Source organism: Spermophilus citellus, assembly GCF_964194105.1.
Source record: "Spermophilus citellus genome assembly, chromosome: 19".
In the NCBI taxonomy this organism is placed as follows: Eukaryota; Metazoa; Chordata; class Mammalia; order Rodentia; family Sciuridae; genus Spermophilus; species Spermophilus citellus.
The window spans coordinates 21,432,818-21,450,874 of NC_138201.1; the positions used below are offsets into that span (position 1 = coordinate 21,432,818).

General features: G+C 53.3%; 1 protein-coding gene across 3 annotated transcripts in view; it reads left to right on the forward strand.

The window, feature by feature from the left end:
• Positions 1 to 379: 379 nt before the first annotated feature.
• The window catches only part of MGLL (monoglyceride lipase), a 68,457-nt gene continuing 50,779 nt past the window's right edge, over positions 380 to 18,057 (forward strand). The window contains exons 1-2 of one of the 3 annotated variants that reach the window (XM_081276114.1): positions 380 to 514; positions 1,921 to 2,065. In XM_081276114.1, coding sequence (XP_081132240.1) covers positions 1,941 to 2,065 — 125 coding nt within the window. In that variant the 5' untranslated portion in view covers positions 380 to 514; positions 1,921 to 1,940. Of the gene's footprint in view, positions 515 to 1,121; positions 1,355 to 1,920; positions 2,066 to 18,057 lie in introns of those variants that run through there. The other 2 variants (XM_081276115.1, XM_081276113.1) reach the window with 2 other exon arrangements.

Here is an 18,057-nt window from a genome sequence, read left to right on the forward strand (position 1 = left end):
GTGTGTGTGTGTGTGCGTGCGCGAGTGTGCTGGGTTGCACGTTTGGGTGCGCGCGCGTGTGCACACGTTGCCCCGGTGCGGAGTGGGTCCCCGTGGGCACCGTGTGCGCGCACCTGGGGCCTGTGTGCACCCTGCGCGTGCCGCGCCCGGTGTCGCCTGCGGTCTGCAGGGGACAGATCGGCGCCCTCCCGCGCAGGGGCGGGGTGGGTGTGGGTGGGGGTGGCCCTGACTTGTCCCCGGGCGCGGCCGCCTGCGAGTCCGGGCGGGCGGCGCCCCCGCTCCTCCCCGCGGGGCCGGGCACACACACGTGGGCCCGGCGCCGCCTCCCGCGTCCCCACCCACCGCGGCCGCCCCCGTCGCCGAGCGGCCCCGGGGATAAAGTGGCGGCGCAGACGCCGCGCCCTGTCGCCCTGTCGCCGCGGAGGTGGCCGCGCGCGCAGCTCGCCCGGCCCTGGTCCCGCCGCCCGCCGAGACCCGCGGCGCTCGGGAGGTGACAGCGCCGCTCGCGGCCCCGGTAACCTGCCTCCCTGTCCCCGCCCCACCCGCGAGCGCCGCCACCAGGGGGTCGGGGCGACGCCAGTCCCGGGGCGGGGGTCCCGGGCGCGCTCGGCGTGGCCTCCCGCGCGCTCCTGGGCGCGTGTGCACGATCGTGCGCGTGTGCACGCGCGCGCGCCCCCCGGACTCCCTGGCACCAGTCCCCCCCCCCCGCGTCACCAACTTGTCCCCATCCGCCGCGGTCTCTTTGCAGCCCCTGGTGGCACCCACGCGACTCGGGGTGAAGTCCCCGGGTTTTCTTCCCTGCCCCCCCCCCACCCGGGTGGCATTTCCAAATGACAGCTGCGACCCCGGGCTCTGGGTGACACGGCAGGAGGCAAAGTTTGTCCGAAGCCTCCGGGGGCGACGACTGGGTCCTGGGAACCCGCCGCCTCGGGGGTGAGGGGGACTTTGCGGGGCGCACCCCCCCCCGGGGGACACGCAGGGCGACTCCCCCCACCCCCCGGGCCACCCCGGGCCGCGCTCGTCCGCGCGCCCAGCCCCATCGGAGCGGATCGTGTAGGAAAAAGTGATGACAGGGAACAAGTAGTTGGGGGAGATCGCAGGCGCCTGGTCCCCGCCCCGGGGAGGGAGGGGACCCGGGAGCCTGTTGGGGGACAACTGCGAGCTGGCTTCCCGGCTCTGCACCCCGCCAGCCCCCAAGATCGGGATCTGGGGTGGCGGGGGGTGAGCGCCAGGCGCGGGATGGAGGGACCCGGGCTCGCCACCGCGATCGGGGAGCAGCCCCGGGTGGCCTGGCTCTGATCCTGCAGGCGATGTCCCCTGGTGGAGCGCAGGAGCCAGGGCGGAATGGAACCAGGTTGGTGACGGTGTCTGTGTGGCATCTCTGATGGCAGCAATCAGCCAGGAGCATGCACTCCAGAGGGGACTCGAACTGGTCCTTGGAGATTTTCTCTCTCTCTCTCTCTCTTTTTTTTTTTTTTTTTTTTTTTTGGAGAGAGAGAGAGAGAGAGAGAGAGGGAGAGAGCTGGGTCTCTGTGCAGCTGGGTCCCCACATCCACAGAGCTGCCGCTTGATTGCAGCTAAAATAGTCTTTAAGATGAAGTTTCCTGGAATGATTGGAAATAAACACAGATGGATAAAGGAGAGAGAGAGAGAAAAAAATCCTAAAAATGAGGCACTTTAAAAAAAATAAATAAAGTGAGCATTTTTCTTAAGAACAAATGAGATTTTTTTCCTTCTTTTTCTTTCTCCCAGTTGGAGAGAGATTTGCAAGAGATGGATGTCATTTAGAAAAAAAAAGATTAAAAAAAAAATCTTGGAACAGGGTTGACCTCCCCTCTACCTAAGAGTCTTGTACCACCACCACCCCTCCTCCGACTCCCCAGATTTCTGACTTGGGAATGTGTCCCCTTTTCTTTCAAGGACCTGAAGATCCTTCCAGAATGCCCGAGGAGACCTCTCCCAGGCGGACCCCACAGAGCATCCCCTACCAGGACCTTCCCCACCTGGTGAACGCCGACGGACAGTACCTGTTCTGCAGGTACTGGAAACCCTCAGGGACACCCAGGTGAGTCTTGGTCTCCTGCTCCTCCTCCCTGTCACCCCCTCTCCTGTGGGTCTCTCTGACCCCCATTTCCCAACACCCCCTTTGAACACTGGGTACAGTCATGTTACCAAAGCTGAATTTCCTGCTTTATCATTTATTTTTATTTATTTATTTTAATTAAGAAGCCAGAATTCTGTTTCTGCGATGACAACTAGGCATCCACCGTATGTCAGTTTGCAAAAAAAGAAAAAAAAATTCCACATGACTTTATTTATCTATTTTGCTGCTGGAGTTGATTTCCTGTGGTCTGGGCAATTCGTTCAACATCAAACCCAAGAGTTAAAAGGCTCCTAAATGCATAAGAAAAAAACACCATCCTGTATATATATGTCACTGATGCGTGTGTCTTTTTTTTTTTATTAGTTGTTGATTTGTTGATGGATCTTTATTTGTGTCTTTTTTTTTAATTAGTTGTTGATTTGTTGATGGATCTTTATTTATGTCTTTTTTTAAAAATTGTTGATTTGTTGATGGATCTTTATTTGTGTCTTTTTTTAAAAATTAGTTGTTGATTTGTTGATGGATTTTATTTGTGTCTTTTTTTTTTTATTAGTTGTTGATTTGTTGAAGGACCTTTATTTATGGATACATGGTGCCCTGAGATTCGAACCCAGGGCCTCACACAGGCCAGGCGAGCCGCTCTACCACTGAGCCACGACCCTAGGCCCAATGTGTGTGTGTGTCTTTTTTGGGGGGGAGGGGGCAGGGCTTGTCTTTTCCTGTTCAATGTGGGCTTCAGAAGGTGACATCCAGGTAGAATTGAGAAGAAAGGGGTCTGGGTGTCTCCTTTGATGCTTTGTTAGGTTACTTGGTGCATATTGGCTGTCAAGGACCCGCCTGGGCGTTGGAAACGGGCCTGGGGACTCGGGTACCAGGAGGCCACCACCGGTGTCTGGCTTCTCTTGGGTGAGGCAGGAAAACCCTGCCTGTGTGTGTTATCTGGAGGAAAAGAGAAGGTGTGTGCAAGCCAGCTGGCCGAGTGACAAGTCTGAAGTTTCCTGTTCCCTGTCCCGGTTGACCTGCACTAACCAGAGGACTCCTGTCCCCTGGGGGCGGTCATAGGATGACCGCCAGGGATCCTCATCTTTTGTGTCTCAGTAATGACGCGGCTGGACATTTCCCACCCACCCCCCACCCCCATAGGTCTTCCATAAAGGTGTATCTAGGTAGCTGTCAATTCAACACCCCGAGATGGGGACGTCTAAAGTCCCTAGGTGACTCCGGATGGAACCCAGGGGCAGCTTCCCCCAGAGTCGCCTCTCCAGTCCTCTTTATTTATTTATTGAAAAATTTGAGACAGCGTCTTGCTCAGTGGTAGAGGCTGGCCTTCAACTTGCCATCCTCCTGCCTCAGCCTCCCAAGATTTTTGTTGTTGTTGTTGTTGCTGACTTTTTTTTTGCTTTTGGTAACCAGGCATGGAACCCGGGGTCGCTTAAACCAACTGAGCCATATCCCCAGCCACCCCCCCAAACACACACACACCGCCAGTTCTCATGTTTTATTTGAAGACAGTGTCTTTGGCTGGAATGATAGGCCTGGGCCACCGGGCCCGACTTTCCTATCAGTTACTTCTTCAAGGATTCCCTTGACAGGAGGGTGTATCTCTATGTGCATGGCATTTTGGAGGGAGAGAGGGAGAGGGGAAAGGGGGTCAGGCATTAGGATTCAAATTAGGGTTTGAATCTCAGGGCACCACCATAAATAAAGGTCCATCAACAAATCAACAACTAATAAAAAAAAAGACACAAGTAAAGATCCATCCACAAATCAACAACTAATTTAAAAAAAAAAAAGACATAAATAAAGATCCATCCACAAATCATCCTCCCTCTAATACTACTCTGGTTTTAGCATTGAAACATTCCTGTATTAATTTCTGGCAAATTATTACCCTGTGAGTTATTCAGTTAATAGACAGAAAAGAGGAGAAGGAATGGAAAGTCAGAGTTTTTTCCACGCCCAGTCTCAGACTTTGGGGGCTCTGCCGGTGGGGGACCTCAAGGGTGTCCTTGTTTGAAATCAGTCAACTCAAAAAGGCCTGCCCTCCTCCCCCTCCACCCCAAGGGAGGGCGGTTGGTGACAGAGCCGGCCAGGAATGCCACCGTTGGCTGCCCTAGGTTTGGCTGTGGGTGGTTTTAATTCTCCCTGCGGAGGCTGTGTCGGCCGGCCAATTTCTTCTCGGTTCTCTGGCTCCTGCTCTAGTCAGAGATAGCAACCTCGTGGAAGTCCGAGGAGGATGAGGAAGAGCCGGCGGGCAAAGTGGCCCAGGCCTGTCCTCCTTGATGCTAGGGAGGCTGAGGCAGGAGGATCGCAACGTGGAGGCCACCCTCAGCCAAAGCGAGGCCCTGAGCCACTCAGCGAGACCCTGTCTCTAAATAAAATCCAAAATAGGGCTGGGGACGGGGCTCAGGGGTCGAGGAGGGCCCTGAACTCAATCCCCAGTATCTGCCCCCCCAAAAAAAAACATGGGGGTAAGGATAGGTTGGACCTCAGCCTCTCCCTGTCCCAAGCCCTTTCCCGGATTCTTAGTGCAGTGGAGGCTTTTTCTTGCATAATAAACCTCCTCTCAGTGAGGAAGAGAGAAGGTGACATTAACGGTCCACACCTGCACTAGGGACCCTGTTTTCTCCTTGTTCCCTTTGTCACCAGGTCCTTGGGACATCAGAAGTCCCCACCCAGGGTTAAGGCCTGCCTGCCTTTGTGGGTCTGCGATCACCCACTCGGGCTCAAGTGGCCGCCTGGTCCTGGGGCTTTTCCCCTCAACACCTTCTGGAAGGTTCGGCTCTCAAACAAGTTGCTAGGTGTCTCAGGCCCAGTGAACTGGCTCAACCTGCTTTCTGAAATCTGGCGCTATCTTTAGAAAACACCAGACTCCCTGGACGGGTCTGGACCTGGAGAAACAGGGGTTGGTCATTGTCACCCGACAGGGAACAAAACACAGGCTTGAGGCCTGAGGCTTGTGTTTACAGTCATAGCAAAGATTTTATTTTATTTTATTTGGTTCCCAGGAGTGGAACCCAGGGGCTGCTCAACCCCTGAGCCCCGTCCCCAGCCCTTTTTCTATTTTATTTAGAGACAGGGTCTCGCTGAGTGGCTCAGGGCCTCACTTTGGTTGAGGCTGGCCTCCAACTTTTCGATCCTCCGGCCTCAGCCTCCGGGACTGCCTCCCACCCTCCCTGAGAGCCACACCTCAGGGCTTCAGCCTTTTAAGTTCACCTTTTAATTCTCTATTTTAGTATTTTTGTTCCAATTCCCCTCCACTGGCAAAGAAGGATCCTTCTCTGGGTCTTTTCCGGCTCTGGTTGCTTTTATTCGCTCTGACATCGGTCTCCTGGCCTCCCTCCCCTGCACAGCTGGGCCAAGTCAGGGAGTGACCCGGGTGGTTTTCAGAATTTTCCTGTTGGTGACGTAGGCCTGGGACACCCTGGGGGTGGGGGACGTCTTCTGGGGTCACTATAGAGCACAATGGATGGGTCACTTGCAGCAGCCATTCTGCATGCAGCGCCCTGTGGTGGTCTCCATGGGTACAAGGTCCTCCCGGTGCCCCCCAGCTCCACCCCTGGCACCTTGACTGTGTCCAGCGGGGTCCTTGGGATCCCCCGAGCCCCATGGCAAGCAGCTGTGCAGGCTACTTCGTGGTTCTTCTCGGTCCCTTTCCACACGTTCATTGAGTGCATCTTTGACAGACATCTACAGGTCCAGACATCTTGGACTCCAGGGGGGCAAGAGGACTGCAAAGTGCACTGGGGGTTAGGGATTCAGGGACTCATGGACAATTCCAATGTGATGTGTTCAGAACCCTGGGAGAGCAGGCTGCGGCGGCCCACGCCTTGTTATCCTTGGCTGAGGAGGCTGAGGCAGGAGGATCGCCAGTTGGAGGCCAGCCTCCTCAATTGAATGAGACCCAGCCTCTAAATAAAAGCCAAACTAGGGCTGGGGCTGGGGAAGTGAGGTCCATCCATCCTCCTGTCTCTCCCAGTCCCCTCCCCTCCCTTCCCTTCACTCCCCCAAATCTCATCCAGTGACTGCTATTCTCTGCCCCCTTATTGTCAGTCAGCGTCCCCATATCAGAGAGGACACTCTGCCTTTGGTTGTTTTTGGGGACTGGCTTATTCCACTCAGCGTGATCGTCTCCAGCTCCATCCATTGACCAGCAAATGCCATCATTTCATCCTTCTTGATGGCTGAGTAATATTCCACTGTGTATATGGACCACAGTTTCTTTACCCATCCACCTGTTGAAGGCCACCTAGGTGGGTTCCACAGCTCAGCTATTGTGAATGGAGCTGCTATAAACATGGATGTGGCTGTGTCCCTGTCATATGCTGATTTTAATGAATGACTTGTTTTTGGTCCCAGGGATGGAACTCAGGGGCCCTCGAACCTCTGAGCCCCATCCCCAGCCCTATTTTGCACATTTTATTTAGAGACAGGGCCTCCCTGAGCTGCTCAGGGCCTTGTCAAGTTGTTGAGGCTGATGCTGAGGCTGGCCTCCACCTTGCGATCCTCCTGCCTCAGCCTCCCAAGCTGCTGGGGGGGGGGGTGTCATGCTTCATCACGTGGAATCAGAAATCCAGTGGCTTTGACTTACATCCACAGCGTCATGAAATCTGCCCTCGAACCTTAACAAAACCGAGCCACCCGGGCCTCTCCTAGCAATGCCATCATTGTCAATCCAGCTGCCACCTCTGGGTCGCACCTCTACCTTCTCTTTGGGGGGAGTTTCCAAACCTTCCTCTCCTCCTCGGGGGCTGCCCTTTCTCCTGCCATTGGTCTTATTCAGGCAGAGCAAACCGTCTTATTTTTAAATAGGGCACTTCTTCTGAGTCTCTCTCTCTCTCTCTCTCTCTCTCTCTCTCTCTCTCTCAAAGACTCTTCCAAGAGCAAAAGATCTTTTGATGGCCAGAGGCGAAGCCAGCTGCTGGCTGATCTTTCCACCCGCTTCCTTAAGGCACGATTTCTCCCAGTTGCCCTCAGAGGGCTCTGCTGACACAGATCGGCCTTTGTTTCTCGGTGGAGTCCCAGAGGCCAACTGAGCTGCCTCCTGAATAGGCATCTTTTAGGACGGGGGACACCCCCCTGATCCCAGATGCCCCTCTGTCCCCAAAATGCAAACCAAACCAAACGCTCTTTCCCGTGGTGCGAGTTTTGACAGCTGAGATTACAAGATGACCCTTGTCCCCTGTTGTAGGGTCATGCAAGTCTCTTGGTGGTGGGAGGCTCTTTTTTTTTTTTTTTTAATTTCATCCATCTTTGTTCCTTAGGGAGATGGGGGATGCCATGGGGGTGGGATGGGTCACCCCGAGAGACTGCGGTGACTTTGTTCTCTGGGTGTGTCTTTGAGGGGCGACCTGGACAGCCACAGGCACCGGGGGGGGGGGGTCCCCTCCATCCGCAGCTGCTCAGAGTCGGTGGCAACCTCCAAATGTGCTGATCATACCCTTGGGGTACGGGGGGTGGAACTCAGGGGCTCTCAACCGCTGAGCCCTATTTTGTGTTTTATTTAGAGACAGGGTCTCCCCGAGTTGCTTAGACCTTGCTTTTTTTTTTTTTTGGTTGAGGCTGGCCTCCAACCCGAGATCCTCCTGCTTCAGCCTCCCAAGCTGCTGGGATAACCTGAGACCTAGAGGCGACAATTGAACTCAGGGGCCCTCGACCACGGAGCCCCATCCCCAGCCCGATTTGGTATTTTATTGAGAGACAGGGTCTCCCTGAGTTGCTTAGGGCCTCACCAAGTGGCTGAGGCTGGCCTCCACCTTGCGATCCTCCTGCCTCAGCCTCCCGAGCTGCTGGGATGACAGGTGTGCGCAACCCTGCTCGGCTGCTTCCTTTTCTTTGACACGAGGGCAATGGCCGGACAGGTCTCGATGGAGCTTCTAAGGTAAACTCAGCCCTCTGCAAGCCAGCGGCGAAAGGGTCCGCAGACAGCTTGGATTCTCAGGCCTGTTTTGAGAATCTAGAACTCACGATTTTCACGAACTTTCTCCAAACACCGCGTGAATGCAAGGTCTCCCTCCAGTTTGGAGGTATGGAAATGAAGCCACTCTGCCCCATGCTACGCTCCAAAAATGATGAGGATCTTTTAGAAGCCGGAGGCTAAGTTTTGTATCTTTGGGAGGGACCACTTATGGTGCTTCTGAGGCCGGCCTTGAACACCTGAGCGTAGCAGTCCTCCTGCCTCAGCCTCCCCAGTAGCTGGGACTACAGGTGTGCATCACAGAGCCTGGCTCTGGAGTCTAAAGTGCATGGCAAGCCAGGCATGATGGCACACGTCTGTAATCCCAGCGGCCGGGGAGGCCGAGGCAGGAGGATTGCAAATTGGAGGCCAGCCTCAGCAACTTAGCAAGGCCCTGAGCAACCCAGGGAGACCCTGTCTCTCAATAAAATGCAAAACTAGGGGCTCAGTGGGTCGAGCGCCTCTGAGTCCAATCCCCAGGATCCAACCCTCCCCGCCCCCCCGCCCCAAGAAAAGTGTGTAGCAGAAGATGGGTTTGGGCTGCGGTATGGGCCACGTGGGCCACTGTAACAAAGTACTACAGATGAGCCCTTGGACCTCAGGACAATTTGCTGACAGGTTTGGAGCATGGAGGTTCACCTGGTTTAGATTTTAAACATTCCCCCAAAGACCTGTGTGTTGAAGGTCATTAGCTGTCATCCACCTCTTGGACCTGGTGGAACCTTCCAGAGGTGGGACCTAGTGGTAGGAAGTGAGGTCATCAGGGGTGTGGCCCTGCCTCTTCCTGTCTCTCTCCTCACTTCCTGTCTATCTGCTCCACTGTGTGCTCCCCACCATGACATTCTGCCCCACCACAGGCTCAAAGCAATGTAGCCAAGCATCTGAACCTTTTTTTTTGCTTTAAGTTATCTTACCTCAGGTATTTTGTCACAGTCACAGAAAGCCTGCTAACACCCCAGGATGCTGGCAGGGTCAGTCTCTCCAGAGGCCTCGTTCTCCCGGGGCTTGCCCATGAGGACTTCTTACTGTGGCCTCAATGGTGACCAAGTCGGAGGTCACGGGGCAGGGGTTGGTGATTGTTTACAGCCTGGTCCAATATGGCTGGAATACGTCTGCACTTGGATGAGGAACTTGCCTTCTCACATCAGAGTGGGGTTGGAATGCTCGTAGCTCCAAGGCCCATCTTGCACTGGAGATGACTAGTGGGACCTGGCCACCAGGAGTTGGAGGAGAAGCACCCAGAAATCTGAGTGTTGGTAGAACAGCGAAACCAATCTCGGGTCTGCCTACAAACAGATTTTTTTGATTCTCATGGGGGAAAAAATAAAAGAAAAGAAAGAAAGAAATCAGGTCTATGCCTCCCCACCACCATCTATGTTCCGATTTGCTTTCTGCCAAAGGATGATTTTCTATCTGAATGTGGGTGGTGAAGTGTTTGGGCTGCGGCTGCCTGTACCGCATCTCAGGAGGGGGCCAGGATAGACATGGAGAAGCACAGGAAAGGAGGAGGAGGAGGATCAGAGGTATCCTAGGCATCCGCCACAGCCTCAACCAGAGACCTGGAAGTCAGAAGCCATCCTGCATTGGGGTGCGGAGCTCCCGTCCCCAGTCTTCTAGAACTATCTTCAGAGACCCAGGGAGACCACCACCCACCCACCCCCACTTCTCTCCCCTCTTCAACGATTTATTGAGGAAAAACTCTTCTTCTTTAAAATGCAGATATCTTTCCCCTTTAAGATGCTGGAAAAAAATCATCAACTCTGATTATTCAAATCGGGAATGAAAGAAGGAACCTTTTTTGTTTTTTGTTTTTTTCCAGAAATAGAAAGAATTCTAAAGGAATGCTCTGAACGGGTAGATGCCAATAAATCAGGTGGCTTAGACGAAATGAACAGATTTCTGCAAAAAAAAAAAAAAAATTGCAAACTACCGAAACCAACTCAAAGAGAAATAGAGAATCTGAATACATTTATAACCAGTCGAGATTGAAATAAGCCAAAAAAAAAAAAAAAAAAAGACCAACTACCTACAAAGAGGAGTCCAGGTCTTTATTGTTGAACTCCACCCAACGTGGGGAGGAGAATCCATATCGATTCTTCACAAAAATCTTCCAAAAAAAAGAAAAAAAAAGAAAAAGAAAACCATGGATCCATGTCTCTTAGGAAGAGAGATGCAAAACTCTTCAGTAATAGACCAGCAAACCGAATCCAAACAACGGTAGAAAAAAACCATACAATGCCACCCGAATGAGATCCGTGCCAAGAAGGCAAGGATGGTTGAATCCCGGAAAAAAATCAGTCAGCATGGGCCATGCGAGACGCAAAAAAAAAAACAAAAACAAAAAAACAAAACACACAAACACACACACGATCATCTCATCTGGTATGGAAAGAGAATTGGACAAATTGGACTACCATCCATCTCTCCACCCATTTATGCATCTGTCCATCTATCAGTCATTTATCCATCCATCTACTCATTTTTCTTCTGTCCATCCATCCATCCATCCATCTGTCCATCCATCCATCCATCCATCCATCCATCTATCCATCTGTCCGTCCGTCCATCCATCCATCCATCCATCCATCCATCCATCTATCCATCCATCCATCCATCCATCCATCCATCCATCCATCTATCCATCTGTCCGTCCATCCATCCATCCATCTATATCCATCTGTCTGTCCATCTATCCATCTGTCCATCCATCCAAGGACTCCCAAATAGAAAGATGCTGGATATCCTACAGAATCTGCAAAGGAAGAGATAAATAAGTAGCTGTAATAATCATCCATCTCTCACCCTCCATCCACCATCCATCCACCATCCATCCATCATTTAATCCACCCCAAAACCCCCAAGTGGATGGGACCTGGATTTACTGTGGCACCTCTAAAGAAGAGACAAGTAGCTAAACTCTAGGCTCGGTGGCGCACACCTGTCATCCCAGCGGCTCAGGAGGCTGAGGCAGGAGGATCACAAGTTGGAGGCCAGCCTCATCCACGGAGTGAGACCCTGAGCCACTCAGCGAGACCCTGTCTCTAAATAAAATAGAAAAAGGGGCTGGGGACGGGGCTCAGGGGTTCAGCACCCCTGGGTCCCATCCTTGGTACCTCTCCTCCTGCCCCATGCCATTATTCCCTCCCCGGCACCCGAATCTGCCTGGTGAAATGGTCTCAGTTGTGCCCATAGCCCAGGGGCTGCTCCTGTGCAGAAGATTCGGGACCATTTTTCCCTTCCAACGAACACTCTTCTCGCTTCTCCTTTTGATTCCCAATAAATTCCCCATCGTCTATTGCTGGATCCACTTGGCATTTCACCACCGAGATCTGGGAGCCATCTGCAGTCTGGGGAGTTCATGTTGTTCTCCTTTCAGGAAAAAAAAAGAGAGAGAGAGAGAGAGAGAGAGAAAAAAAAGCTGATGTTACATAAGATGCAGCCCCAGCACATTCTTATAGGAAGGTCGGGGAGCCCTGCTCCTGCCACCAAAGGCACTCCCTGACTTCAGCTGCTCTACCTCCTGCTTCCTGTTTGGTCCTCCATGACTCTGCACAGATCCCATTTCGACATTCTGCCCTGCAGAGTCTTTTTGCAGACCTGTCCACGTGGACTTGTCCCCTGGGTTCTGCGAGGGGCCTCTTCTCAGGTGGTTGGGCCTTCGAGGCAGGATGGGGGAGTGGTCTCCGCAGAACCTTCACCCCCACTCCCTCCTCCCTCTTGTCCAGGAGGACTGGTCTGGTTCAGCGGTGGCTCTCTGTCCCTTTTAGAATGGGCCCCTTTCCCCCACTTTGTCATCTCACTGCCAATAAAAACGGACTCTGGCTGGGTGCGGTGGCCCACACGCCTGGCATCCCAGCGGCTCTGGAGGCTGAGGCAGGAGGATCACAAGGTGGAGGCCAGCCTCAGCCCTAAGCTACTCAGCGAGACCCTGTCTCTAAATAAAATAGGAAAAAGGGCTGGGGACAGGGCTCAGTCCACAGATGGCCGACTCCATAGGTCTGAGGTGAGGGCTGAGCAGCTCATCGTGGGGTCAGGAAGCCCAGAGGGAGCATCCTCCCACCGACCTCCACCCCAGCCGCAGGGGATTGGAATCCCAGATCATTTCCCCTCGGTTGTCTGTGCGGCTTGAATCCTCGCCCTTTCCTCTTCAGGGTCCAATCTATTTTAAGAGGAAACTCGATCCTAACACACAAGACTGGAGAAACAGTACCCCTCGAGGTGCCACAAATAGAAAGTGACATGAGAAGAAAAACAAGCCCTCAGGTGCCGGATTCCAGCTCCACTTTGGAACTTGCCAAGAAAACCCTGAGCCCGAGGCCTCTCTCTCTCTCTCTCTGTCCTGAAAATGGACATGGGCCAGGGAGCGACAGGCAGGGAAGGGAGATCAACACTGAACCGAGCTGGGAGGCTGAGGCAGGAGGATCGCAAGGTGGAGGCCAGCCTCAGCCCTCAGCAACTCAGCGAGACCCTGTCTCTAAATAAAATACAAAATAGGGCTGGGGACGGGGCTCAGGGGTGAAGTACCCTCCTGGGTTCCCTTCCTGGGACCAAACATAAAAAAAAGAAAAGAAAGAAAGAAGAGCTCAGAACTCTTTCACCAAAGCCCGGTCAGTCCTTCCAACGTCTGGCCTTGGGCTGTCCTGTAGCAGAAGCTCTCCATTAATGGCCCAGCCTAAAAGTCACACGGTGTGCTGTCTGAGGACCATTAGTGATTTCCCAGAAGGCCAGTTCCAGACATCGATCTGGCCGCAGCCCCCCAAGGAGCCCTTTGGCATAAGAACGTGTTTTGGAGGCAGCGGAGGCCCTGGCCGACCTCGCAGAGGCCCCCTGAAGAAATGACGCCTGCTCACCCCCTGGCCTCTTCCCTCCCCGAACAACAACAAATCACTCCTGGGGACTCATCTCCAAAGTGCAGGGGACTCCATCTGGTCTTGGAAGCAGGCCCCCCCCCCCTCTCTCTCTCTCTCTCTCTCTTTCTGGTTTCTATAGAAATTCCTAACCTAGTTATGGAGACCGATTCTCCGTCCCCCTCCCCCCTGGGAGTGACAGGTCTCCTGCACCTCTAGGAGGTCACAGGGAGAGTGGAGCCATTTCCATGTGTGTGACCTGTCACCGACAGACACGTCTGTTGGTCGCACATCCTGTGGCGGTGTCTCGTCCCCTCTCGAGGGTGAGTTCAATTTTTCTAAATTTTTCAAAGCCAAATGAAGAGGGTCTTTACCCTGTGAATCTCCTCCAACATTTCTCATGTCCTGGTGATGAAAACATCCCAAACTGTCAAACATACAGTGCATGTCGGGCGCGGTGGGCCACGCCGGTCATCCCAGCGGCTCAGGAGGCCGAGGCAGGAGGATCGCAAGGTGGAGGCCAGCCTCAGCCACTTAGCGAGGCCCTGAGCAGCTCAGGGAGACCCTGTCTCTCAATAAAATAGAAAAAGGGCTGGGGACGGGGCTCAGGGGTCCAGTGTCTCTGAACTCAAGGCAGTCAGTGTTTAGGAAAACTTGTGCATCTGGACTCACCTCTGAAACAACATGGCCCCTGTTTAATGAGTAACTACTTGGTCTGTTTTCTGTTGCTAACCACAGTCCCCCAGGTGGCCTACGTCCCGGAGACAAGAGGTTTATTTTGGCTTGCGGCCCTGGTCCAGGATCAAGGGCCTCCTCTGGTGCAAGCCTTCTTACTACCGGGCCTGCATTAGAACGGACAGACGGACGGACGGGAGGATTGTTAAGATCCGTTGTGGCCGGAAGACACACAGCTAAACACAGAGGGCACCGACCTAAGAGCCATTTCCTGTGGTTCAGGAATGACTCACCCGTGGGCCCTGTGCCTGGGGTCCCCCCCCCCGCCCCCCCATCCCCGGGCAGAAAAGCATTTTAATAAGAGAGCCATCGCCATAGCTAGTTTTGCTGTGTGCATCTTGTGTCATTTAGTGAGAAAACACAGACGTTCAGACAAATTCAGACACTCAAACAAAGTCCCAGAGTTAGGGACTAACAGGCCGGCTGCGGTGGTGCACGCCTGTCATCCCAGCGGCTCGGGAGGCCGAGGCAGGAGGATCGCAAGGTGGAGGCCAGCCTCAGCCACTGAGCGAGGCCCTAAGCCACTCAGCAAGACCCTGTCTCTAAATAAAATAGAATAAAGGGGCTGGGGACAGGGCTCAGGGGTTCAGCACCCCCTGGGTTTAACAGAGAGACTCCAAACCCTAACGTCTCCCAGAAGGTAGAGGCTGATTTCTCTCCCATGGAACAGTCCAGAGGCAAGTAGTTCAGGTTCGTGGGGGGCCACACTGCTCCATAGAGTCCTTCAGGGACCCCGGTTCCTTCCCTCTGTTTCATTTAGAGACAGGGTCTCCATGAGCTGCTCAGGGCCTCGCTTGGGCTGAGGCCGGCCTCCAACTTGTGATCCTCCTGCCTCAGCCTCCGAGTCGCTGGGATTCCAGGCCTGCGCAGTCAGAGTCCAGGTCCCAGGGGGGATCTGACCGCGGGCAAATCACCTTCCCTCTTTGAGCCTCGGTTTCCTCCTCTGTAAAATTAGGCGCGAAGGTGACTTATGCCGAAGTGCTCGCCGCGGTTCATTGTGTCTCTGCCTAAAGGTTCATGTGACAAAGACAGGGGCGTCTCCATGGTAGTGATATGGGGACACTTGTGACCTTGAAGAGATGGCACTTAGAGGGAGGCCCTGAGGTTAAGAACCTAGGTCATGCTTTTTGAAATTTCAACCTCCCAAACCGTTGGGCTTAAATCAACCTTTTTTCCTTCACCCGTAGCCTACGTCAGGTATTTCATCACAGTCACAGCAGGAAAGAGCTCCTGAGACAACTGGGTTCGTCTCTGGATAAGCGGACGCTCTCCAGCTACGAGAATCCCTTCCCTTTTGGATTCTTCCATGTTTTGGGGCCCTGAAAATTTGCACATTTGTTACATGATGTCCCCAGCAGATGTATCTGGGCATATATTCAAGGAGGCTGAGGCTATGATCCATCTTTAAAGGCACCAGATATTTTAAAACAAGAAGCCGGGCGCAGTGGTGCACGCTTGTGATCCCAGCAGCTGGGGAGGCTGAGGCAGGAGGATCGCCAGTTGGAGGCCAGCCTCGGCCACTGAGCGAGGCCCTAAGCCACTCAGGGAGACCCTGTCTCTAAATAAAATGCAAAACAGGGCTGGGAAACGGGGCTCGGGGTCAGCACCCCTGGGTTCCATCCCTGGTACCAATAAACAAATTATTGGTAAATAATTCACTAAGTATAGGTTAAATAAATTAATTAAGTATAGGTTAATTTTTTTTTTTTTTTGCTAAAAATAGAGGTTCTGCTGTGTCCAGGTCTCCCAGGGGGACAGTTAGGTGGAATACAGGGGAAAGAGGAATCAGCCAAGGAAAGGCTGGCCGAGAGCCAGCAAGGAATGTTCTAGAAGCTGCGTTGGGAGTGCACTTGGACCGGTGAGCTCTGGGACAAAGGCAGGCGGGTCCGGAGAGGAAGGACTTCAGGCTGCTCTGCCCTTCCTGCCTGTGGACCCTCCCCTGAGACCCTGCAGAGTGCACGGGCTTGGCCCTGACCTCCACTCTGCAGGGCTGGAGGAGACCCTGGTGGGGGGCACGGAGCTGAGTGCCCAGAGAGAGATGTCAACAGCCCTGATCAAGGAGCCGTGAAATGCACCGAGCTGTCCTGTCCCCCTCTTGCACATTTATATGGAAATGCCTCTTTGCAAGTGGCTTGTAATTTTCTAGTCGAATAACCTCAGGGCAGGCCCCCGCTTTGGAATCTGATTATCTCTTCCTGAGGTTCAGGCTCCCAGGAGTGGACCATTCCAGACACCCCAGGGGATGCTCACCCCAGGGAGCCAGCATCTGCCGTCCATTAGTGCTCAGCAGAGATGTCTGATGACAGGCTTTATGTCCCAGTGTGGCCCTGGAATCAGAGAGAACACATCTCCCCCCTAACTAGAGGCTTGGATGCCACCCGCCCCCCTCATTTTGCCCATCGTGAATGCTTCTGAGCCCAACCTTCCTATAAAAGTGTGCAGGGTGGCCCACGCCTGTCATCCCAGCGGCTCGGGAGGCTGAGGCAGGAGGATCGCAAGTTGGAGGCCGGCCTCAGCCACTTGGCGAGGCCCTCGGCCACTTAGACCTCCAACTCAGGGCTTTGCACCAGGTCAGCAAGCGCTCCACCCCTGAGCCCCAGCCCCAGCCCTGGTTTTCTTTTTCTTTTTTCTTTTCTCTAAATGGAGAAAATTGTATTTCTCCATTTTCCTGCCATGACCCCCCAATTCCCCAGTTTCGAGCGTACATAAATGATGCGTATGTGAGTGGGTGCGCGCGTTTACTTACTATTACACATTTGGAGGTTTGGCGGTGTGATTTCTTCACTTCACAAAAGCAACAGACACATGACTCATCCTCCGCAGGATCCTGAGTAGCTATTTAGGGTGATTCTGAACCTTCTTCTTCTTCATCTGGCCTGAAAGATTTTGGGGGGCAGGAACCCCTACGATGGTCACCCGCCTCCAATTCTAATACTGGAACTAGCTTAGCTGTCGTCTGAATGAATGAGAAAGGGGTGAGCATGCGCCAGGAATCTGAAGGACACCCTTGATGATTTGGGTAAACGTCCTTTTTGTCTTTCTAAGTGGATCGTCTCAGATATTTGTTAACGGTCACGGAAAATAGACACCACAGCGCGGCCCAAAGGTGGCCGTTCTGCCTTGGGATCCCAGATCTTAAGACATTTAGAAATCCCCCAATAAATTCTCTAAAGTAAGAACGATGTACCTAGGAAGAGTGTGTACAAGTTCACCTCTGAAATGCGTTCCGAGTGTATTAGCTTGTTTTCCGTTGCTATCACAGAATACCCTGAGACGGAGCCATTTATAAAGGAAAAAGGTTCACGTGGGCTCACAGTTCCGGAGGCCCGACAGCATGTTGCTGGCATCATTTATTCTCAGGCTCCTGATGTGGAAAAGGAAGGGCAAATCTGACACACGGAGGAGAAAATCATAGCCGGGTGCAGTAGTGCACGCCTGTCATCCCCAGCCGCTTAGGAGGCTGGAGGCTGGAGGATCGAAAGGTGGAGGCTGGCCTCAGCAATTCGTGAGGCCCTCAGCAACTCCACGAGACCCTGTCTCTGAATAAAATACAAAAAGGGCTGGGGACAGGGCTCGGTGGGGGGGGGGGGTTCAGCACCCCTGGGTTCCATCCCCCCAAATCATAAAAATAAATAAGTAAAATGGTCTATAACACACAACTTGGTTTTTCCTGTTTTAATGCCTGTGGTTATGAGGAGTGAGGAGGCCAATTTCTTTCTTTTTTTTGTTAACTTCTGGTTTGGGGAACCCTGCCCAGTTCTCCCTGCATTTACCTGGATGCACCCACAGTACGCACACCCCTCGAAGATTCCAGGGGGGAAGGCTTGGTCCCCGGGGTGGCAGTGTTCAGCGTTGTGGCTTTTAGGAAATGATTGGATCTTGAGGGCTCTGACCTCGTCTGTGGATTAATCCACTCGATGGATTAATTCTTTGGATGGAAATGGTACAGAGATGGAGGCTGGTTGCAGGAAGTAGCAGGGGGTGCACCCTGGAGAAGTAGTTCTTGTGTTTCCTCCCTCCCTCCCCCTCTCTGCATCTCTCTCTCTCTCTCTCTCTTTTTCTCTCTGTCTTGCTCTCTCTCTCCTCCCCAGCTGCCATATGAGCTGAGTAGCTTTCTCTCTTCCGCCATGATGTTCCGCCTCCCCTCAGCCTCAAAACCATGGAGCTGGTCGACCGCAGACTGAACTCCCTGAAACCATAAGCCCCCCCCCCCAATCAACCTTTCGTCCTTTTAAGTTGTTTATGTCAGGCATTTTGTCACAGAGACCAACAGTTGACTAATGCGCCAGAAAACCAGGAGGCCACCTGTCACGTGAGGAACAGTGTTGTCGGATCCCATCCCTCTGGAGAGTCTCCAACTCCTTGAGTTATGAAACTCTGACACTCACCTCAGGGGGAAAGGAAGCCCAGAGGAG